The sequence below is a fragment of the Somniosus microcephalus genome, chromosome 11 (genome assembly GCF_052327205.1).
Source record: "Somniosus microcephalus isolate GS21.2 chromosome 11, FLI_Smic_1.0, whole genome shotgun sequence".
In the NCBI taxonomy this organism is placed as follows: domain Eukaryota; kingdom Metazoa; phylum Chordata; class Chondrichthyes; order Squaliformes; family Somniosidae; genus Somniosus; species Somniosus microcephalus.
The window spans coordinates 155220513-155243664 of record NC_140997.1 but is presented as its reverse complement, the minus strand read 5'-3'; the positions used below and the strand labels follow the sequence as shown (position 1 = coordinate 155243664).

At 53.5% G+C, this 23152-nt stretch overlaps 1 protein-coding gene across 1 annotated transcript; it reads left to right on the top strand.

The window, feature by feature from the left end:
* The first annotated feature begins 2201 nt into the window (after window positions 1-2201).
* On the top strand, window positions 2202-9361 carry LOC147110952 (zona pellucida sperm-binding protein 3-like). Its single transcript, XM_085999987.1, has 6 exons — window positions 2202-2274; window positions 8341-8398; window positions 8491-8611; window positions 8687-8778; window positions 8862-9013; window positions 9276-9361. The coding sequence occupies exons 1-6, from the start codon at window positions 2202-2204 to the stop codon at window positions 9359-9361; spliced, it is 582 nt and encodes a 193-aa protein (XP_085856113.1).
* Window positions 9362-23152: the final 13791 nt, after the last annotated feature.

Below are 23152 nucleotides of genomic sequence, written 5' to 3'. Positions count from 1 at the left end.
TGTTAAGTAGTTTACTGTAATTACTGTGTCCGTATGGTATAAAGATAGCTCCTGAGAAGCTATCTCTCTCTTTTTCCTTGGACCACAGGTGAGCAGGTTTCTGACTCCTCAGCAAGGCAATCTAGTAAGGAGTTAAAGGGGGGGGGTAATTTAAGGGAAATTGCTAAGATTGTTTAATTAGCATTGTAGCTATTTATCCCTCATTTTGCCGTCTGTATTCCCCCATTTAAGCAATTGTACAGTGATTACTAAAATCGTGTGGTGTAGTTTTCTTTAGTTTAATAAAAGTTGATTTTCTCACATCCAGACCAGTTGTCCATTTTAATATATCATTAATTATAAGTCCTCCAGTCAGAACTGGAAGGGTGGGTTTAGCGATTTGAAACCGCTGTTTGGGATTGGTCAGAGTGTAGTAGCAAAAGGCTGCCTGACCAGGTGAATTAACGTAAACCAGGTAAAGGCAGGTAAATTACCGTAAACCTCGAAAAAGATGCCCCCCTACACTCTAGAGCAGAAAACATTAGAGATAGGGGCTAAGATATTCGATATTGTGATTCCGCCCTGGTGGGACATTTTCAATAACATAGAGATCCCTTCGTGGATCAGATTGGCTTCCCACATTCTCGTGGTTTGCCAGTTAGGGATAGTGTTGTATCTAGTTTGCATTCAATGTAAGGGAAAAAGTCAGATATTAGAATTCCGAAACCAGAGCATCTGGAAGGAACATTATGTGAAGGTGGAGGGAGATACGCCTGTTTAAGTCTTTTCCTTGTATTTTTGATTAAAGATTGTTTTTTTGTGTTTGTTGTTTTTAATAAAGTTTTTGTTTTTTTGTGACGTGTTTAATAAAGATGTATGTGTACCAAGTGGTGCAGGGGTGTTGGACCCCCTCCATGCTTGGATATGTGTAAAAGTCTGTAATTTATCCTATATATGCTTGTGTACACTACATTTTCGCGGAAAGGGAAGTGCATGTGTCGTGGGTGTATTAGATAGGTAATTACAGGGGAAGGTTGACTATGGAGGGTCAGAAAACTTTTCTCACTTTGTAAGAATGATACTTCAAGCAAGTTTTAGTATCACAGCGGGGAGTGTAAGATTCACAAAATTCCCACATTCACCCAAGGTTATTAATAAAAGGGACACTGCATGGACATTTTAAAAAGGGTACCCAAAAGATTGCGTCCGCACCTCGTGACCAAAAGCCTGCAAGATTTTAAAATGGCTTAGACTCTGTAGCAGCACAAGCAGCTTTTGGGAAACCGAAACTTAAAATGCAGCTCCTGTGAAAAAGGACTTTGTGTTTTGTGAACCAGACAGCAAACATTGAATATGCATTAAGTCAGATTGTAGACAGATCAAAACCAGTTAGGCCTATACTTGAGGCCATTGAGTTGCCTGCATAAATAATCGGAAACAGCTTATGGGAGCAGTCAAGGCTGGACAGGCCGATTAGAATGCATTAATGACAATACAGCCCGGACATCAGGCCATTAGCTGGGGTAAACGGCCATCTAAATCCAGTTAACTTAGATTGCTATAATCATTTAAAACAGCCCGCCAAAATTGAAACAATGAACTAACCTGATTTGGCGCGCAGATAAGGGCCATTCGAAAGGAGTATATCTGTAGGCCCTCAGTAGCAATCTCTCTCTTGACTCTTGCTCTCTTGACTCTTGACTCTGACCTCTCATCTGGTCTTGGGCTGCCGTTGCTCATACTCGTGTCCTGGCCTTGTGGCGGGTTCTCTCCTTGCTCCCCATAGCAGAGTTTCATCAGCTAAGGACACCATACCAATTGCAGGGGAGGGGAACGAGACCCGAGTCCATAGCCATCCAGGATGCCCAGGTAGCAAAAAGGGGCGAGACGAAAGTGAGTAGGCAGTCCAGGACTTGTATAGTAAACGAATGAGGCGAGACGAATCGAGACGAAGAAGTAGGTAACAACTCGATAAGAGCAGAGCAGGACAGCGAAAAACGTATTGATGAGGCCAAGCGTCTAGTTATAAGCTGGCGCTGGTGAGACGAACATTCTGTTGAGCACTGCGAAAACGCAGGTGTCCACGCCATGACAAGTATACTGGCGTTTTAACACTTGGGTAGGAAAATCTAGGCAGTAAAAACTGCCAACTGCCCTATAGGCACAACGTTACCGCCGACGACTGCCCGAGGGAGAAGAAGAGGAGAACCCATCGCGACGAGATGACAACAATAGCGGAGGAGAAGAAAGTCTGTCGCAGCAGCAACTCCAACACCGCGCCCCTGAGACCACGTGGTGACGGGATACCTAAGAGGACAGAAGACCAAATCTCAAAAACGCGCATCCGTTAAACAGTTGGCCTTGCTTTGGATTGGTGAGCATGAATTCTGGCCTCTCATAGCTTAATCTAGTTAGGTATAGGCGGTGGGATAAGGTTAAGGGGATCATTAATGTAGCTTGTTTTTCCCTCGATGTGCTGTGTGTTCCCCATTCCCTGTATAAGTATAGATATTTTGTATTTGCCTGTATTTTATACTAGCGACTTCTCATAAGACTGTTTTATTTACTGTTTAAATAAAACCTTGGTTTTCTTACATCCAAACCACTTGTCTACTCGAGTTTTCTGTATCGCCGCCTGTACCTAAGTCCGGTGTCTAGAACCCAGGGGCGTGGGAGCGATTCGAACCGCTCACCAACAGTCAGGGGCATACCTGACTGGGCGCACACGCCACACCAGCCACCCCCTACAGTTTGTCGCCAAGATACAGAAGAAGCTCATTGATTTCTTCTAGGGTAAAGGGAAGCACTGGGTCTCTGCCGCGGTTCTGAGTCTCCCGCTTAGGGAGGGCGGTCAGGCGCTGGTGTGCCTTCGCACCCAGGCGGCGTCTTTCCGCTTTCCGTCTTCGGACCCTGCAGAGATACTTGTACGTCGAGAATCCTCCTCGATGGTGTGCACTGCTGACGTATTTCTTCCGCCAGCTGCATGGCCTCAACTACGACACGCAGCTCCTGTTGGTGGAATTGGGCCGTACGCGTGCCTACCTGCGGGAGCTGCCTGTCTTCTACCAGGAACTGCTATGGGTCTGGAACAGCGTTGCCTCCAGGCACGGTTCACCCCCGTCAGGAGTGGCGGCTCTCCTTCGGGAGCCGCTGCTCAGGAATCCGCACCTCTGCCACCGCTGGATCGTGCGGCTGGCGGAGGGCAGGGCTGTGCTTGGTAAGCTGACCAGGGTCGGGGAACTGCTCGATCGTGGAGGAGCGGGTTGGATGGTGCCGGAGGAGCTGGCGCAGCGCCTGTCCTGGGCCAACGTCCGGCTCGCGGCCAAAGCCATCGAGATGCTGAAAGCAGCACTGGGCCCTGACTCCACTAGGTGTATCGAGGAGGCTCAAGCACGTGGGGCGATCCCGTCCGAACTGACCCCCATTCGGACGGAATTCCTCATTGGCGCGCGGCCCCGAAACCCCTCTCGGGAATCGCTGCCTCACAACTTGAGCCATCTCGGGGAATTGCCCTCCGTGCCTTTTAGTTCTGCGTGGAGGGGCTTCCTGTACGTGCTGCTCCTGCACACTCTCCACTTTGCCACCTTCGTCTGCCGTCCGGACATGCCATCTTGCCATCTGGCGGAGGCGGAGGTCCCCAATGGTGGGCTCTCTACGCGGGAGTCCTCCCTTTACCTATTGGGGACTTGACCTGGAGGGTGTTGCACGGAGCAGGCCCGTGCAATGAGATTTTAAGTAAGTTCACGGACTCCCAGGCTGCTTGCCATTTTTGTGGCCTAGAGGAGTCCGTGTTCCATATCTATACTGAATGTGAAAGGTTGCAGCCCCTGTTTCATTATTTGAAGGGGCTGCTTCTCGATTTTTGGCTGCACTTCAGTCCCACGCTCCTGATCTACAGCCACCCAGTGCGGAGGGGAGAGGGCAGGTCGGAGGACCTCCTCATAGGACTGCCCCTGGGCCTGGCCAAAGTGGCCATTAATAGGTCCGGGCAGCGGGCGGTCAAGGGGATCATTCGGCCCGATTGCCTGCCTCTCTTCCGCGGCTATGTTCGCGCCCGGGTGGCCCTGGAGATGGAGCACGCGGTGTCTGTCGGCACACTTGAGGCCTTCCGAGACCAGTGGGTGCCACGGGGACAGGAGTGCATCATCACCCCGGCCAATGTGATTTTAATTTAATTTGATAAGTTTTAAAAATTAATCTAGTGTAGGAACGTGTAACTAAAAGTTTGAGTTCTACTCAGGCGATCAAACAAAACGAACTTCAATGAAACAAATAGTTTTTAACAAGAAACTGCAGGATAACATCGAATGTAGGTCTGCTCTCTTTGGAGGCTCCACGAGGACTGCCCCTGTAGTCCCGTGGCTGATGTCATGACATCATCACGTTTTCCCACCAGTGGGAAATCACGTGATGAACGGTGTGACATCATCACGTTTTAGCCGCGCTGTTAAAGTAACCACGCTCTGTACAGTTAAACAGCATAAATAAAGATACAGACTCAGGCTGTAGCTAACATGTTGTTAAAGGAATTATATATAAATGATCTGAGTCCTTTGGTGGCTCCGTGACATGCGCCACCCACAGAATTGTCTTTAACAGCTAAAGTGAGGCGTCGAGGAGGCCTGACAAGTCTGTCTGAGCAACTTCGCTAATCCTGCAGAGGAAGCTGATGGACGGTGGTCGAGCTGGCGGGCGGTTGTGGTTGAGCTGGCGCGGCGAGTGTAGTCGAGCTGGCGGGTGGCTGTGGTTGATCTGGCACAGTGGCTGCGGGCGGTTGGCCATGTTTCGGTGGTTGAGCGATGATGACTGGGCGTTCCAGGTCCAAGTGAGCCGGCTTCAACCGGTCCACCGAAATGTGATCCGGCTTTCCTCTGATGTCGACCGAAAAGGATTTGTCTCCTGATTCGATGACGCGGAAAGGACCAGTGTAAGGGTGCTTGAGCGGATCCCGGTGAGCGTCGTGGCGGATAAATACATACTCGGCGTTCTTCAGCTCTGCTGGCACGTGGGAGCTCGGTAGGCCATAATTTGATGTAGGCACCGAAGCGAAGCATCTGGCCGCTTCCTGGTGGCTGACGAGTTGCTGGGAGGCGGACCATGGCTCTGTGGGAGAAGGGAGGAAATCCCCTGGTACTCGGAGCGGCTGGCCATAAACGAGTTCTGCCGAGGACGATTGCAGGTCTTCTTTGGGCACCGTACAAAGACCCAAAAGGACCCATGGGAGTCTGTCCACCCATCCTGCACCTTGAAGACTGGCCCGTAGGGTGGCTTTAAGCGACCTGTGGAAGCGCTCGCACAGGCCGTTCGCCTGCAGATGATAGGCGGTGGTGCAATGAAGCTTGGTGCCGAGCCCCTGAGCTACAGCGTCCCAGAGCTCCGAGGAAAATTGTGGCCCACGATCGGAGGAGATGACCGCCGGTACCCCGAAACGAGCAACCCAACAGGAGATGAAAGCTCTAGCGACGTCTGCCGAAGTGGTGGAAGCCAAAGGAATTACCTCTGGCCACCTAGTGGAGCGGTCCACCATGGAGAGGAGATGCGTATAACCATGGGAAGGTGGAAGTGGCCCCACAAGGTCCACATGCACGTGGTCGAAACGACGCTCTGGAACAGCGAACGTAGTCACTGGAGCTTTTCCATGATGCTGGACCTTGGCCTTCTGGCAGACCACGCAGGTGTTGGCCCAGTCACGGACATCAAGGTGCATGCCCTTCCAGACGAACTTCGCCGACATTAGCCATTGTGAAGCCTTCATACCAGGGTGCGACAACCCGTGTATGGCATCAAACACCTTCCGGCGCCATGCGACTGGCACGATAGGTCGGGGAATGCCCATGGAGACGTCGCAAAGGAGCGTGGTCCCTGCGGCCTGGAAACTGACGTCAGTCGCTTGGAAACTAGAGGGGACGTTTCTGTATGATTGGACCTCTGGGTCCGAGGCCTGATCCGCAGCCATGAGGGTGTAGTCAATCCCCAGGTGAACCGCATGGACCGTCGCGCGGGAGAGGCAATCCGCCACCAGGTTGTCTTTACCAGACACATGTTGAATGTCCGTGGTAAATTCAGAAATGAAGGTCAGGTGACGTTGTTGACGAGCTGACCACGGTTCGGCAATCTTGGCCATGGCGAACGTTAGAGGCTTGTGGTCGACAAAAGCCATGAAGGGACGTCCTTCTAATAAGAACCGGAAATGGCGGATGGCTAGAAAAAGGGCCAGCAACTCCCGATCGAAGGTGCTGTATTTTCTTTCATTTCTCCGTAGTTGACGGCTGAAAAACGCCAGCGGTTGCCACGTGACGTTCACCCACTGCTCCTGCACTGTGCCAATGGCGCAGTCTGACGTGTCTGTGGTAAGGGCGATGGTGGCACCTGGAAGTGGGTGCGCCAGCACGGTTGCATTGGCCAAAGCGCTCTTGGTATTGACGAATGCCTGGTCCATCTCGGCCGTCCAGCTGATTGGATCCTTACCGGACTTGCCCTTGAGGGCCCTGTACAAAGGCTGCATAAGCTGAGCCGCCTTAGGGACGAATCGGTGATAGAAATTGACCATCCCGAGGAACTCCTGCAGGGCCTTGACGGTTGGCGGGCGCGGGAAAGAGGTAACAGCTTCCACCTTCATCAGTAAGGGGACGGCACCGTCTGATGTTATGCGGTGTCCCAAGAAATCGATCCGCTGCAGGCCAAACTGGCACTTGGCCGGGTTGATGACCAAACCATGCTGACTGAGGCGTGTAAAGAGGGTACGCAAATGGCAGATGTGCTCTCCCTTGCTAGCGCTGGCGATGAGAATGTCGTCGAGGTAGGCAAAGATGAAGTTTAGGTCTCGGAGCACAGAGTCCATCAGGCACTGGAAAGCCTGTGCCGTGATCTTCAAGCCAAACGGCATCCGCAGGAACTCAAAAAGGCCGAAAGGGGTGATGACTGCGGTTTTCGGGACGTCTTGCGGGTGCACGGGAACCTAGTGATACTCACGGACGAGGTCGACCTTTGAAAAGATAGAATTTCCTGCCAAATGGGCCGAGAAATCCTGAATATGCGGGATCGGGTACCGATCAGGAGTAGTGGCATCGTTCAGGCGTTGGTAGTCACCGCATGCCCGCCAGCCGCCGCCCGGTTTTGGAACAATGTGGAGAGGCGAAGACCAGGGACTATTCGACCGGTGAATAATCCCCAGCTGCTCCATCGTTTCGAACTCCGCTTTCGCAGCCGCAAGCTTGCCGGGTTCGAGCCTTCTCGCCTGTGCATAAACCGGGGAGCCAGTAGTGGTGATATGCTCTTCAACACCATGCTTCGTGGCCGAGGAGGAGAAAGTGGGCCTGGTCAGCTCCGGGAACTCTCCGAGGAGCCGAGTGAAGTCATCCGGAGATGGGAACATGCAGGCGATAGAGCGCGACACAGCGGTACCGTGGTGGCACGGAATCGAGTGGAAGGTGGCCACGTTGATCAACCGGCGGTGCCGGACATCGACGAGGAGGTCGTTGGCACACTGAAAATCTGCCCCTAGGATGGCCTGCGAGACTGTGGCCGTGACGAATTCCCAATGGAAGCGCTGACCGCGGAAACAGATTTGGACCCACCGCTTTCGGAAAGTTCGAATGGCTGCGCCATTAGCCGCCATGAGGGAAAAGCCGTGGTCCCCAGCTTGCATATCGAGATTCTACGCATGTAGGATGCTACACTGCGCCCCGGTGTCACAAAGGAAACGTCGACCCGAGAGGGAATCAGTGATATAAAGAAGTTTCCCCGAAGATCCGATGGCCATCGCAGCCGCGGAGCGCCTGTTAGACCCGGTCCTCCTTCGCCAGGAACGCTGCAGGAGTTTTGTTTTTTTTGGGGGCGAAAAGCTGCAGGGAGAGCAGCAGCATCATGCTTTCATGCCAAAACGGGCGTGGTAGGGGCACCAGCCCGATGCAAGAGGAGCTAGAGCCGTGTCTGTGGGGGATGGGCGTCTCGTGGCAGGAAGAAGACGGTGAACAGCAATGCAATCGAGCCGACCTGGGTCCCATTCTCCTCCACCAAAGGGGCAGAGGGAAGTCTGCTGTTCTCCCTATGTCTGATGACTGGTAAGTGATGGCCAATAGCCTACCCAGCCTGTTTTTACCTGTTGTTCTAATGAATGGGATTAGATCAATGTGGTTAGATGAAGAGTTGGAGGATGTTTGAGAAGCATACGCACAAACATGGACCAGAATGGCCTGTTTCTGTGCTGTTCATACGATATTTAATCTCCCCCTCATCCAGATGACTGGATTACAGAGCGTGCCTCCAATATCTACCACCTGGGTGACCTCATTCACATCGAGGCCTCTGTTGTGACCATGAACCATATGCCACTGAGGCTCTAAATTGACCGCTGTGTAGCTACACTGAGCCCAGACCAGGACTCCACCCCCAGATACCACATCATTGACTTCAACGGGTAAGGGCTTTAGCTGGGCTCCACAATCCCATAACTGATTGGCTGATGGGATCCATTCTCAATGATGCAGCTCTTTCCAACACTCTTTCCAGTTGCCTGCTGGACAGCCGGGGCGAAGACTCCTTTTCGTCTTTCGTGCCACCACGAGATCACCAGGGCAAGCTCCAGTTCAACCTGGAAGCGTTCCGCTTCTTTGAGGATGACCAGGACTTGGTAAGAGGAGGCCAGATGTTGATGGTAAGATGATGCGCATTGACGCTAAGTAACTCCTGCATGTTTCTTCTGCAGATCTTCATCAGTTGCCACCTGAAAGTAGCTGCAGCAGATCAAAGGGCAGATTCAGTCAACAAAGCTTGTTCCTTCCAGAAGCCAGCCAACCGGTGAGAAATCTACCCTAGAATGGTGAACCTCTTTCTTTTGACATACAGATGCACTCTGACTGATGGCTTGCTTCCTTGTTTAGATGGTCCCTGGTGACTGAATTGGACCAGTCCCTGGCGGAAGGATCCAATGCGGTTTGTGCCTGTTGCAATGGGGGCAACTGCAGAGCCCCAACATTGCGATCTGGTGGAAGACTGCACTCCAGGGGCAGGAGAGAGGTCCTATCTGAGCTTGGTATGTTGTGGTGGTGTTGAGGCTATTGTTGTATGTTTGTAACTGGATTGAACTAATTGTTGCAGAGTCGGAGCCTGTGTGGGAAGGTGAGGCCTCCCTTGGACCCCTGATCATTCTGGATGCTGATCTGAAGAATGTGGGCAGTTAAGCTGTCGAGACTCTTGAGGAAGTTCAGAGTTCTTCTCCAGGTGAGTGGTGATTTTTATGAAGCCTCAATTCTAGTCTGTGACTCCTGAACCCATTGGCTTCTCATTCTCTGCAGGTGATGTAGGTTCTGAGGTGCTTCTGGTTGTGGCTGTGACGTTGGCAGCTGGAGCCCAGATATCGCCTCTCTGGAGGCCTTCCTAATATTCAGGAAATTCAACTGAATCCTTTCCCTCAATTGGCCGCTTCCATTATTTGTCAAAGAAATGGTTTAATAAATTTGAAATGTGACTTGTGCTTGAGTTATAGTCTTTGGCGTTTTACTAGATTAAGTACACTGGCCTTGGTGGTTTGAATTTGTTGTCTAAATTGGTTTCCCAATGTTTTTCCTTCAGAGGCCCCTCTCCCGCCTTCAATCCCACAGACACCCCGGAGCTCAACACAACTACAGTGTAAAATTCCACTACTGCTATTGTAACACTGCAGCAAGTACTTGTCCCCGCTCTCTCTTTCCCTCCACATGAGCCCCTGCAAGCCACGACTCCCTCACCGACTGTTCTGGCACATTAGTCAGGCCCAGTTCTCTGCTTAATTGTCAGTCAAATAGCCTTTTATCCATCTGCAATATTTTTATAACTAAAACAAGTGTACAAGGAAAACACTTTATTAAGGACTTTTTTGCTCCCAAATTGGTCACAGCAGTGTCGAGATTAATCTTGGAAGGTTATAATCAATCCCAGCTGGAGGCTAACATTTGGTTGAATAATCTAATTTGCCTGTGATGAACTCCATGGTAGCGCAAGACTGCTAACATGCAAGGCCCTTTGTGCCTGTACTGGCTCTTTGAACGAGCTCTGATTAATCCCAGTCCCCTGCTTTCCCCATGCCACTGCAATTTTCTACTCATGAAGTATATTTCCAATTCCATTTTGAAAGTTACTATTGTTTCTGCTTTCTTTGCTCCTGTTATCCCTTTCAGGTGGTGCATTCCAGATTATTATATCTACTCACTGCTTCTATTTTCCTCTTCTCCCCTCTGGCTCTTATTTGCCAATCATCTTTAAATCTGTCATCTGGTTACTGACCTGCCTGCCAGTAGAAACAGTTTTCTCCTCCCACCTCCCTTATCAAAATCTTCATAATTTTGAAAGCCTCTATTAAATCTCCCCTTAATGACCTTTGTGTGACAATCCCTGCTCCTCTGGAGCAAATATTGTGACCTTTAAATGGATGAAAGTAATAGGGAGCTGCTGTCACTTGGTACAGAAAGTAGATGGGGTTACGGGCACCCAGCATTCAGTCAGCTAGGAAGTTGTGTGAGCAGGTTATTGTCTCTCTCCAGTGTCAAGGGAATAGACCAAAGCAGCATCTCCTTAATTGGCCATCTTGCTCAATGTCCACTGCAGGTAGGTGTGTCTTGGCCTCCACTTACTGTAACTCTGCTGAATGTGTTCCACATTTACCATCCATTAAGGGTTAGTTTTTTTTTAAATTTTTATGTAACATACTCCCCACCACCCAAACTGGTTAGCTCCACAAGGGTGGTTAGTGAAGTCAAACAGTGGTTTGGTGAAAGATAATTTTTTCCCGTTTGAATTCTGGTGTCTTGTGCCTTCCTGTCTGGAATTCCCTCCCCAAACCTCTCTGCACCTCTCTCTCTCCAAGACACTGCTTAAAATCTACCTCTTTGACCAAGAGTTTGGTTACCTGCCCTGAAGTCGTCTTTGGCTCATTGTCAATTTCTGTCTGACTACACTCCTGTGAAGTGCCTTGGAACGTCTTGTTATATAAATGCAAGTTCACTACTTTAGCAGTTTCGCAGTTGTTGCTGTTTGACTGCTCCCACTCTCGGACCCTTTCCTTGGTGTACAGTAAGAACCAATTCCTACTGGGTGAAAAGTTAGGAAAAATAAAGGCGAAGCAAGGGAGCTCTTCCTTCCACTCCCCACCTAACGCCCTGACTCGCCCATCTTGCAGCACTCTGTTTAAACCGTACTCTGTCTCTGCGCTCAGCCTCCACCCAGGGCTGCTCTCGCTGCCTCTGCTGCCAGTGAGTCATTTATTCAGGTCATTGAGCTAAAATGTTAGCTCTGTTACTCTCTTCACGGAGGCTGCCTGACCTGCTGAGTATCTCCAGCATTTTCTGTTTTTATTTCTGATTTCCAGCATCTGCGGTATTTTCTTTGTGTTGTGGGGTAATATTGATGTGGGACTGCACCCCAGCCTTACATAAACTGGGAAAAGCCAAATGGTGAGAGCTCCTCGCTTGTCCATATGATGCATGACTGCTTCTTGAGTCAGTGGAGTGTGTTGGTTGAGGGGTGTTTATTGGGGCATCAGGAGAACTGCTAAACTCTCTATCCAATAGTGCAACTCTCTATCCAATAGTGCCATGGGATCTTCTACATTTTACCTGAATAGGAACAAGAGTAAGCCATTCAGCCCCTTGAGTGTGTTCTGCCATTTAAATAGACCATGGCTGATCTGGATCTTAACTTCATCTACCCGCCTTGGTTCTGTAAACTTTCATACCCTTACCTAATGCAAATCCATCAATCTCAGTTTTTAATTTTTCAATTGAGCCCCAGCATCAACAGCCATTGGGAGGAGAGAGTTCCAGATTTCCACAAAACTTTGTGATGTCTCCTTGATATCAACCTTGAACATCCTAGATTTAATTTTAACATTATGACCCTTTGCTTTGGGTTCCCCTACCAGAGGAAATAGTTTTTCCCTATCAATTCCATTAACGATATACATTTCAATCAGATCATTCTTTAACCTTCTTTACTCAAAGGAATACAAACCTAGCCTATGCAGCCTGTTCTTGTAAATTAACCCTCTTGGCCCCAGTTACAGTCTGATAAATATTGGCCAGAACACGCGTAGAATTCCCCTGCTCTTCCAATAGTACCCTGGCATCTATTACATCTGCTCAAAACTGCAGATTGGGCCTCGGTTGAATGTCCCATTTGAACGATGGCACCTCTGACAATGCAATGCTACTTCAGTACGTGACTGGCATATCGGCCTGGATTCTGTGCTCAAGTCTCTGGAGTGGGACTTGAACACAAATCTTCTGCCTCGGAGGTGAGAGAGCTACCCACTGAGGCAAATTCAATGACTGATCGCCTCTTGTACTGAAGCCAAAAGAATAGAAAATCCCAGGGTCAATGCTTGGTCCACTCAGCTAGCTTATCTCAGCCAGGGGAGCAGTGTGGGGAAATACAGTTGGCCTCTGCCCCTTGGGCAGGGAGGAGACAAGTTAGCCAAAGATTCCCGCTCTTAATCACCCCTCTAGAAAGTGCAGCTGTGAGGATAGGATTCAAACTTATGATGCTGCCTATTACGTCCGTGAATGATTGAGACATGGACAGCAGGAGTTAAACAAAAACACGTCTTTACTGGTGGAATTCAATAGTGAAACTAAAAACACAGAGGCTCACTAGCGCCTTTTATACAGGGGTGGTCACTGCTGGTATTGCAGTCTGAGACCAGTTATTCTCTTAAAGGTGCATACACAACAATTCCTCCCCTTTTAGATAAACAGTACATAACATTCATTTAACAACTAAATGATAACTAATTACAATCACAATTATGGTTGCTAGATACATTGGTTAAGTTTAAGCAATTATAAGTTCAGTCTTTGAGGAGGCTTCCTGATTCTGTCTGGATAACGCCTCTTTGGGGTATCAGGTTCTTCTGGCAATGTTGAGTCGAGATCAATGTCGTTGTTTGGTTCATCTGCTTCCAATATCACCGATTCTGCGGTAGCTGCAATTGGTACGTCAATTTCATTGCCAGGTGTATCAGATCGTGGTGTGGAGTTGACGTTTTCCAGTGACTCTAGAATCTGGTCGGCATGGCGTCTTACAGTGCTCTCTCCAACGTCCACGGTATACATGAGAGGTCCTTGCCGTGTACAAATCGTTCCTGGCTGCCATTTCTCAGTGCGGTAGTCCCGGGCCAAAACTGGCTGACCTATCTTAAAACTCCTGGTCGGCCTTTCATTCATATTCTGAAACTGCCTGTTCTCCACATCTCTTCGGACGTTTGGCTTAACCAAATCCAAGCGGCATCGTAGTCTTCGATTGAAGAACATCATGGCTGGGGTTTGGTTGGTAACCGCATGTGTCGCATTCCGGTAGGCAAACAAGAAGTTGTCCACCTTGCGTTGTAGGGGTATATCTTCATTACACATTGCCTTGATAGCCTTCTTGAATGTTTGGACAAACCTCTCGGCCAATCCATTAGTGGCTGGATGATATGGGGCAGATGTGTAATGCTTAACACCATTGTTCTTTAAGAACCTCCGGAACTCTTCAGACACAAACTGTGGTCCATTGTCAGAGCAAATCTGTTCAGGCAGCCCATTCCTGGCGAATATGGTTCGTAAAACTGTGATAGTTTTTTCCGTGGTGGTTGAGGGCATTTTTATTACCTCTGGCCACTTTGAATGTGCATCCACCGCAATTAAAAACATCGAGTCCATGAAGGGACCAGCAAAATCAATGTGCACCCTTTGCCATGGAGATGAGGGCCACTCCCATGGATGCAGAGGAGCTTGTGGTGGGGCATTTTGATCCTTCTGGCATCCTGCACAGCTCTTGGTCATCTCTTCGATTTCTCTATCGATTCCCGGCCACCACACAAACGCTCTGGCTAAGTTCTTCATTTTTACCCCACCCAGATGACCCTCATGAAGCTCATTGAGCACTCTATCCGTCAACTTAGGTGGAATTACTACTCTGGATCCACACATCAAGGTTCCTCTGCACACTGACAGCTGTTCTCTTCTCGGCGAGAATGCTGGCAGCAGTGGTTCGCCATGTGCTGGCCATTCCTTCACTGTTAAATCATAGACCCGTGATAGTGTCGGGTCATTCCGTGTTTCCTTTTCTATGTTTGCATTCGTCACAGGGAGACATTCGACTATGGTCGAGTGGAATAACTCCATTGGATCCACTGCAAGGTCTTCTTTCACCGTCGGCAATGGTAGGCGTGACAATCCATCAGCATTCCCATGCTGTTTAGTTCCTTTGTACTCGATGTCATATTGGTGTGCCCCTAGGAAAAGGGACCACCGCTGCAGCCGTTGCGCTGTCATTATCGGTACGCCCTTCTGAGGGTTGAAAATGGAGACAAGGGGTTGATGATCGGTTAGTAGAGTAAATTTTTGACCGTGCAGGTAGTGATTGAACTTCTTCACCCCCCACACTAGGCTGAGGGCCTCTCTGTCAATCTGGGCACAGTTATGCTCAGCAGAAGTTAACGAGCATGACACAAAAGTTATCGGCCTCTCTAAACCATCAAGGAATTTATGTGACAGTACCACCCCAATGCCGTATGGAGATGCATCACACGCCAGTCTGATCGGCAGTGCTGGGTTGTAGTGAGCCAATACTTCCCTTGAAGTGATTAAGTCCTTACTCTTCTGAAAAGCACGCCTACAATCATCGCTCCATTTCCATGCTACCCCCGTTTGTAGCAGGGCGTTCAGTGGGTGCAGAATTGTCGACAAATTCGGCAAAAACTTATGATAGTAATTCACCAATCCGAGGAATGACCTCAGTTGCGACACATTTTCAGGCGCTGGGGCCTTAACAACCGCTTCAATTTTGTCAGGGGACTTATGTAACCCCTCTTCATCAATCACGTGGCCACAATATGATATCTGTTTCTTTAAAAATTCGCATTTGGGGCGGTTGACTCGCAGCCCATGTTCCCGTAGTCTAGTGAGCACCTGTTCTAGGTTGTTAAGGTGTTCACTGTCATCTTCACCTGTCACAAGGATGTCGTCCAAGTAACACTGAGTCCCCGGAATCCCTCGCAGGACTTGTTCCATCGCTCTTTGCCATATCGCCGGAGCCGATGCTACTCCGAATACCAATCGATGATACTGGTAAAGACCTTTGTGAGTGTTTATCGTGAGATACTTCCTAGAGGACTCTTCAACCTCCATCTGCAAATATGCTTGTGCTAGGTCAATTTTTGTAAAATGCTTCCCTCCAGACAGTGAGGCGAAGATGTCTTCTATCCTTGGAAGAGGATATTGTACTGTGTGAAGGATTGGGTTCACCGTCACCTTGAAATCCCCACAGATGCGAATCTTCCTTGGCTCCCCGGACTTATTGCTTAACGTTTTCTTCATGACAGGAACGATGGGTGTCGCCCACTCGCTCCAGTCGACCTTAGACAACACGCCTGCCTTCTCCAGATTCTCCAGCTCTGCCTCGACGGCTGGGCGAATTGCATATGGTACCGGTCTTGCTTTGAAAAACTTGGGAACTACATTCTCTTCTATTTTTATCGAGGCGGTTACGCCTTTAAGCGTGCCCAGTTCTTGTTGAAATACCTCTTTGGCGTTAGCTAAGATTATTGACAATCGTCCAGGAGTGACGTCTTCATCTTTTTTATCGTCCACCGTCATTGCATGAATGGAGTGCCAATCTAAGTTTATCTTCCTGATCCATTCCCATCCCAATAACGGTGGTCCACCATTTGGCAGTATGTAGAGATACAATTTCCGTATTTTCTTGCCGTTGTATTCGACAGGCACCCTTATTTCTCCTCTGGGGTATACTTTTTGCCCCGGATACGTCATCAAGACGATGGATGTCTCTCTCAAGGGTATGTGTGAAAATAGCCGCTCGTAGTCTCGTCGATTCATGATGGTTAGTGCTGATCCTGTATCCAATTCATTTTTAACTTGGGACCCTGCTATCATGAGGGTGACCCAAATGGTTCGGTGATCCTCTTTTGCGATTACATTGAGAAGTTTGAGACAGCTTAGTCTCCTGTTCCCGGATTCACTATCGCTCATCTGGTCTTCGGAACTATTGTCCGTCATCTTTTGTACTTTCTTGTACGGTTCCTTAGTAGCCTTTTTGTTGTCGATGGTCTTCTTCCCAGACCTGCAAACTCGTGCAATGTGTCCCATCTTCCCGCATTGCCTGCATATTTTGTCTTTGGACCAGCAGTCCTTCTGGTCATGGTTAGTTCTGCCGCAGCGATAACATTTTGCAAATCCCCGTGTCATTTCGTGGGTGCCGTATCCTGAGGTTTTTGTTTAATTTCTGCAGCTCCCCTGGCTGCTGCTTCATACGATACTGCCATGCTGAAAGCCTTATCTAGCGTCAGCTCTTTCTCTGAGAGTAACTTCTTCTGTGTTCCTTCACTCAGGAGTCCACAGACAAATTTGTCCCGTAGGGTATCTGCCAGTCCTGCTCCAAACTGGCAGTGCTTTGATAGCTTGCGTAGTTCTGTAAGATACTCAGCATTGCTCTCATCTTTGTGCTGAGTTCTCCTGTGGAATTTAAATCTTTCTGCTATCAGCAGCGGTGCAGGGTTTAGGTGATCCTGTAGGACAGCAACAATTTCGTTAAAACTCTTCGCCTTCGGTTTGGCTGGAGTAATCAGGTCCCGCAATAGGCCGTACGTTCTAGCGCCCATTAAGTTTAACAATATCGATGCCATTTCGTCCTCCGCTATTTCGTTTGCCTCGAAATATACCTCGACTCTTTCCACATACGTGGTCCAGTCCTCTATTGTATTATCAAAAGCAGTGATACAGCCAGTCTTCGGCATCTTGCAAATCTAAAATGGCACTTCCCGCGCTTTGCCTTCTTCCCCGATTTAACAAAATGGCGCCTCCCGCGCTTTGCCTTCTTCCCCGCTGTTGTTAGCGCTGCTTTCCGCGGTTCCTGTTGCAACCTGCAGCTCCTCGCGGTTTCTTGCGCGTTTAATATTTTTTTAAATTTTTTTTTCCCGTCGTGGAACTACCCTGTGGGACTCTTGCCTCCCTCTTCGCGGGCCTATATGCAGCCCGGCTTCGTAGCACCGGCCGCGCCCTGTGTGCTCCACCCTCTCTCTCTCTTCTTCCCGACAACGCTGCTCGGCCCCGTTGCAAACCACCCACTCGAGTTCGCGACCGCCGCAGCCCAGGAAAGATCAGTGCACTACCTGCCACCAGCCCGATTAGCTGAAGCACCGTCGACAGGAACCAGGCCCCGCATCCAACAGCTTCTCCAGCAATCTTCAACTCTGCAACACGGGCGGATGCCCACGGTCGACGCCCGTTTCTACTGCTTCTTACTTTCTTTTCTTCTGGCCTCGACCTCTGCTCACTTCGCTGTAGGAATGGATCCCAGGAGGTGGTGCAGACTGTAGGTAGGTTCGTATCTGCTCGTCGCCAGTATTACGTCCGTGAATGATTGAGACACGGACAGCAGGAGTTAAACAAAAACACGTCTTTACTGGTGGAAGTCAATAGTGAAACTAAAAACACAGAGGTTCACTAGCGCCTTTTATACAGGGGTGGTCACTGCCGGTATTGCAGTCTGAGACCAGTTATTCTCTTAAAGGTGCATACACAACACTGCCTTCCCCTCTCCACCCCCAATTTCCTGCCCCTACAGCAACCATGGTCAAATATAGTGAAAATACTTATGGGCTGGGCTCACACAGGAACATCAGCCAATCAGGGTGAGTAAGCTCAGTAAGAATCCATGCCTCCAGCAGAGGAGAACATTGGAGTGGAGAACAAAAATACCCAAAGTAAAATAAATTGACCTCTCACCTTCGGCCTCTGGGATTCAAGGTACGAATTCAACCCAGGCTGATGAAATGGAAGTCTCCATACTCACTCTGCTGGTTTTAATGGTCTCGGGTGAGATAACTTTGAAGATACCCACAACCTTCTTCACAACCCAGACCCACAGCTCAAAACTAACTCACAACCAGGTGATAAAACTGGTGCTAAAATGGTCGGCTTCACTCTCCATACTCACAAGGAGTGTCTGGTGTGAGTTGGGGTAATGCCACACTGGTGTTAGGGGCTCTTGACCTTGTGAGGTCGAGGTTAGGGGGTCAGTGTTGGGGTCAGCATTCCTCTCCCGAACCTCTAACCCCGATGAAGTAAAGTTTCAAAAATTCCATTAAGATGACCATGTGTGTGAAAAACTTGCCAGCCCTGGATATTGGGTTGCCAACCGTCCAGGATTGCCTGGAGTCTCCAGGAAATAAAGATTAATCTCCAGGAGACTGGTGCGAGCGGAAAAATCGTAGTGGCATTAAAATAAATTGTGCCTTTTCCATTTTCTCTGAGCACATTTGTTTATTAATGACAAAACTATTGGAGCAGGCTGTTTGAGAGTCAAGAATCACCCAATCGGGAAAAGCAGAGTCTGTCCGCTCTCCAATCAAAGTGGGAAGGCGGGGTGCCACCTGGATGGATGTGTCGGGCGACCAATGGCGGGTGCGTGAGGGTGGGGTTGTTGGAGGTCATGTGATTAATCCTCCAGGAATAGGTCCAAAGCAGAGTTGGCAAGTCTACCTTGGTATCTGAGCACTCTGACTGGGTTACCCCCTGTGCGCCTTATCCATTCATAGAGTAGTTTTATATATCACACTAGTCAATCTCCTGGTGTTCTTCATGGGGAGTCCAGGAGCTCTCTCTTGATCGCTATAAGGGCCCTGCATGACTGTACACAATAGAGGCCTAACACGTCAGCTGTGGCTCAGTGTGCAGCATGCTCGCCTCTGAGTCCGAAGGTCTTGGGTTCATGTCCCACTCCAGAGAGCTGAGCACGTAATCCAGGCCAACGCTTCCAGTGCAGTGCTGAGGAAGTGCTGCACTGTCGGAGGTGCCGTCTTTCAGATGAGACGTTAAAATGAGGCCCCGCCTGTGATTCTGTCCTTACAACATGGACCACGCTTCAAAAGTACTTCATTGGCTGTAAAGTGCTTTGGGACATCCTGGGGTTGTGAAAGGCGCTATATAAACACAAGTTCTTTCTTTTCATTGGGTGTAGAAATGGATTGCCCATTTTACCATAGTATAACCACATTAAAACATGGCGCATCGAGACACTCCCTCCAATGGGGCCACGCCCCACCACCTGAGCACGGCCTCTGCCAAAACCAAAGCACAAGTTCCTGAGGGGGAGGTACAGCCCCCAATAAACCAGAACCAGCTTCCTCCACATCTTCCTGCCACGGTGATGAACAACAAATCACAGCCCTCCATAAACCAATAAATCAGCAAGGCCAGGAATTATAGCAAGGTCATTGGTTGACTTGTCCCCCTTCAGTAACCTAGAGGCACGGAGGCAAATTGATAACCGCCATGGCCAAGATTAGTAAGCTCAGGACAAGTCAAGAAATCAAACGGGTCTGCTTGTTCAGATCCACACTGTCTGTCCTGAGTGAGCCATTGGGTCGTGGGTCAGGGATCAGGGGCTGGGATTCCAGGGCTGGGAGTTCGGGGCATGGGGCCAAAGTAAGGGTGGGGGCAGGGGGGCCAGAATAATGGTGGGGGCCAGAGTAAGGGAAGGGGGTGGGCAGGCAGGGACAGTTGAAGGGGGAAAGGCATGGCCAGCTGACTAGGCAGGATTCAGGGACAGGGCTGGGAGCAGGGCTGCGTGGAGAGGAGCTGGGGCAGATAGTGGCAGGGGGCAAGGTGAAGGGGGAAGGGGCGAGAGGGCGGGAGGTAGGGCTGGGTTGGGTGACAGGGGTCAGGCATAAGGAGCCAAGGGGCAGGCATGGGTGGCGGGGGCAGGGTGCATTAATTGGGGTCAGGGGAGGGGCCAGTGGCTGGGAGCGGGGGCTGGGAGCAGGGGCTGGGAGCGGGGGTAGTGTCAGGGTCTAGGAGCAGCGGTAGTGTCAGGAGCTGGGAGCAGGGGCTGGGAGCAGGGGCTGGGAGCAGGGGTAGGGTCAGGGGCTGGGAGCAGGGGTAGGGTCAGGGGCTGGGAGCGGGGGTAGGGTCAGGGGCTGGGAGTGGGGGTAGGGTCAGGGGCGGGGAGCGGGGGTAGGGTCAGGGGCGGGGAGTGGGGGTAGGGTCAGGGGCGGGGAGCGGGGGTAGTGTCAGGGGCTGGGAGCGGGGTAGGGTCAGGGGCGGGGAGCGGGGGTAGGGTCAGGGGCTGGGAGCGGGGTAGGGTCAGGGGCTGGGAGCAGGGGTAGGGTCAGGGGCTGGGAGCAGGGGTGGGGTCAGGGGCTGGGAGCGGGGGTAGGGTCAGGGGCTGGGAGCGGAGGTGGGGTCAGGGGCTGGGAGCGGGGGTGGGGTCAGGGGCTGGGAGCGGGGGTGGGGTCAGGGGCTGGGAGCGGGGGTGGGGTCAGGTGCTGGGAGCGGGGGTGGGGTCAGGGGCTGGGAGCGGGGGTGGGGTCAGGGGCTGGGAGCAGGGGTAGGGTCAGGGGCTGGGAGCAGGGGTAGGGTCAGGGGCTGGGAGCGGGGGTGGGGTCAGGGGCTGGGAGTGGGTTCAGGGGCTGGGAGCGGGGGTGGGGTCAGGGGCTGGGAGCGGGGTAGGGTCAGGGGCTGGGAGCGGGGGTAGGGTCAGGGGCTGGGAGCGGGGGTGGGGTCAGGGGCTGGGAGCAGGGGTAGGGTCAGGGGCTGGGAGCAGGGGTAGGGTCAGGGGCTGGGAGCGGGGGTGGGGTCAGGGGCTGGGAGCGGGGTGGGGTCAGGGGCTGTGAGAGGGAGTAGGGTCAGGGGCTGGGAGCGGGGGTGGGGTCAGGGGCTGGGAGCGGGGGTGGGGTCAGGGGCTGGGAGCGGGGGTGGGGTCAGGGGCTGGGAGCGGGGTAGGGTCAGGGGCTGGGAGTGGGGGTAGGGTCAGGGGCTGGGAGCGGAGGTGGGGTCAGGGGCTGGGAGCGGGGGTGGGGTCAGGGGCTGGGAGCGGGGGTGGGGTCAGGGGCTGGGAGTGGGGTAAGGTCAGGGGCTGGGAGCAGGGGGTGGGGTCAGGGGCTGGGAGCGGGGTAGGGTCAGGGGCTGGGAGCGGGGTTAGGGTCAGGGGCTGGGAGCGGGGGTATGGTCAGGGGCTGGGAGCAGGGGCAGGGTCAGGGGCTGGGGAGCGGGGCTGGGGTCAGGGGCTGGGAGCGGGGGTCGGGTCAGGGGCTGGGAGCGGGGTTGGGAGCGGGGGTGGGGTCTGGCGCTGGGAGCGGGGGTGGGGTCAGCGGCTGGGAGCGGGGTTGGGAGCGGGGGTGGGGTCAGGGGCTGGGAGCGGGGTTGGGAGCGGGTGTGGGGTCAGGTGCTGGGAGTGGGGGTAGGGTCAGGGGCTGGGAGCGGGGGTAGGGTCAGGGGCTGGGAGCGGGGTTGGGAGCGGGGGTGGGGTCAGGGGCTGGGAGCGGGGGTGGGGTCATCGGCTTGGAGCGGGGTTGGGAGCGGGGGTGGGGTCAGGGGCTGGGAGCGGGGTTGGGAGCGGGTTCAGGGGCTGGGAGCAGGGCTCGGAGTGGGGGTGGGGTCAGGGGCTGGGAGTGGGGGTAGGGTCAGGGGCTGGGAGCAGGGGTGGGGTCAGGGGCTGGGAGCAGGGGGTGGGGTCAGGGGCTGGGAGTGGGGGTGGGGTCAGGGGCTGGGAGTGGGGGTAGGGTCAGGGGCTGGGAGCAGGGGTGGGGTCAGGGGCTGGGAGCAGGGGTAGGGTCAGGGGCTGGGAGCAGGGGTGGGGTCAGGGGCTGGGAGTGGGGGTAGGGTCAGGGGCTGGGAGCAGGGGTAGGGTCAGGGGCTGGGAGCAGGGGTAGGGTCAGGGGCTGGGAGCAGGGGTGGGGTCAGGGGCTGGGAGCGGGGGTGGGGTCAGGGGCTGGGAGCGGGGGTGGGGTCAGGGGCTGGGAGCAGGGGTGGGGTCAGGGGCTGGGAGCGGGGGTAGGGTCAGGGGCTGGGAGCAGGGGGTGGGGTCAGGGGCTGGGAGTGGGGGTAGGGTCAGGGGCTGGGAGCAGGGGTGGGGTCAGGGGCTGGGAGCGGGGGTGGGGTCAGGGGCTGGGAGCGGGGTTGGGAGCGGGGGTGGGGTCAGGGGCTGGGAGCGGGGGTAGGGTCAGGGGCTGGGAGCGGGGGTGGGGTCAGGGGCTGGGAGCGGGGGTGGGGTCAGGGGCTGGGAACGGGGGTGGGGTCAGGGGCTGGGCGGGGGTCGGGTCAGGGGCTGGGAGCGGGGGTGGGGTCAGGGGCTGGGAGCGGGGGGTGGGGTCAGGGGCTGGGCGGGGGTGGGGTCAGGTGCTGGGCGGGGGTGGGGTCAGGGGCTGGGAGCGGGGGTGGGGTCAGCGGCTGGGAGCGGGGGTGGGGTCAGGGGCTGGGAGCGGGTGTGGGGTCAGGGGCTGGGAGTGGGGGTAGTGTCAGGGGCTGGGAGCGGTGGTGGGGTCAAGGGCTGGGAGCGGGGGTAGGGTCAGGGGCTGGGAGAAGGGGGTGGGGTCAGGGGCTGGGAGAGGGGGTAGGGTCAGGGGCTGGGAGCAGGTGTAGGGTCAGGGGCTGGGAGCAGGGCTGTGGTCAGGGGCTGGGAGCAGGGCTCGGAGTGGGGGTGGGGTCAGGGGCTGGGAGCGGGGTTGGGAGCTGGAGTGGGTTCAGGGGCTGGGAGCGGGGCTGGGAGCGGGGGGTGGGGTCAGGGGCTGGGAGAGGGGTAGGGTCAGGGGCTGAGAGCGGGGGTGGGGTCAGGGGCTGGGAGCGTGGTTAGGAGCGGGGGTGGGGTCAGGGGCTGGGAGCGGGGCTGGGAGCGGGGGTGGGGTCAGGGGCTTGGAGCAGGGTCTGGGAGCGGGTGTGGGGTCAGGGGCTGGGAGAAGGGGCTGGGAGCGGGGGTGGGGTCAAGGTCTGGGAGCGGGGCTGGGAGCGGGGTTGTGGTCAGGGGCTGGGAGCGGGGGTGGGGTCAGGGGCTGTGAGAGGGGGTAGGGTCAGGGGCTGGGAGCGGGTGTGGGGTCAGGGGCTGGGAGCGGGGGTGGGGTCAGGGGCTGGGAGCGGGGTAGGGTCAGGGGCTGGGAGCGGAGGTGGGGTCAGGGGCTGGGAGCGGGGGTGGGGTCAGGGGCTGGGAGCGGGGGTGGGGTCAGGGGCTGGGAGCGGGGTAAGGTCAGGGGCTGGGAGCGGGGTAGGGTCAGGGGCTGGGAGCGGGGGTGGGGTCAGGGGCTGGGAGCGGGGTGGGGTCAGGGGCTGGGAGCGGGGGTGGGGTCAGGGGCTGGGAGCGGGGTTAGGGTCAGGGGCTGGGAGCGGGGTGGGGTCAGGGGCTGGGAGCAGGGTTAGGGTCAGGGGCT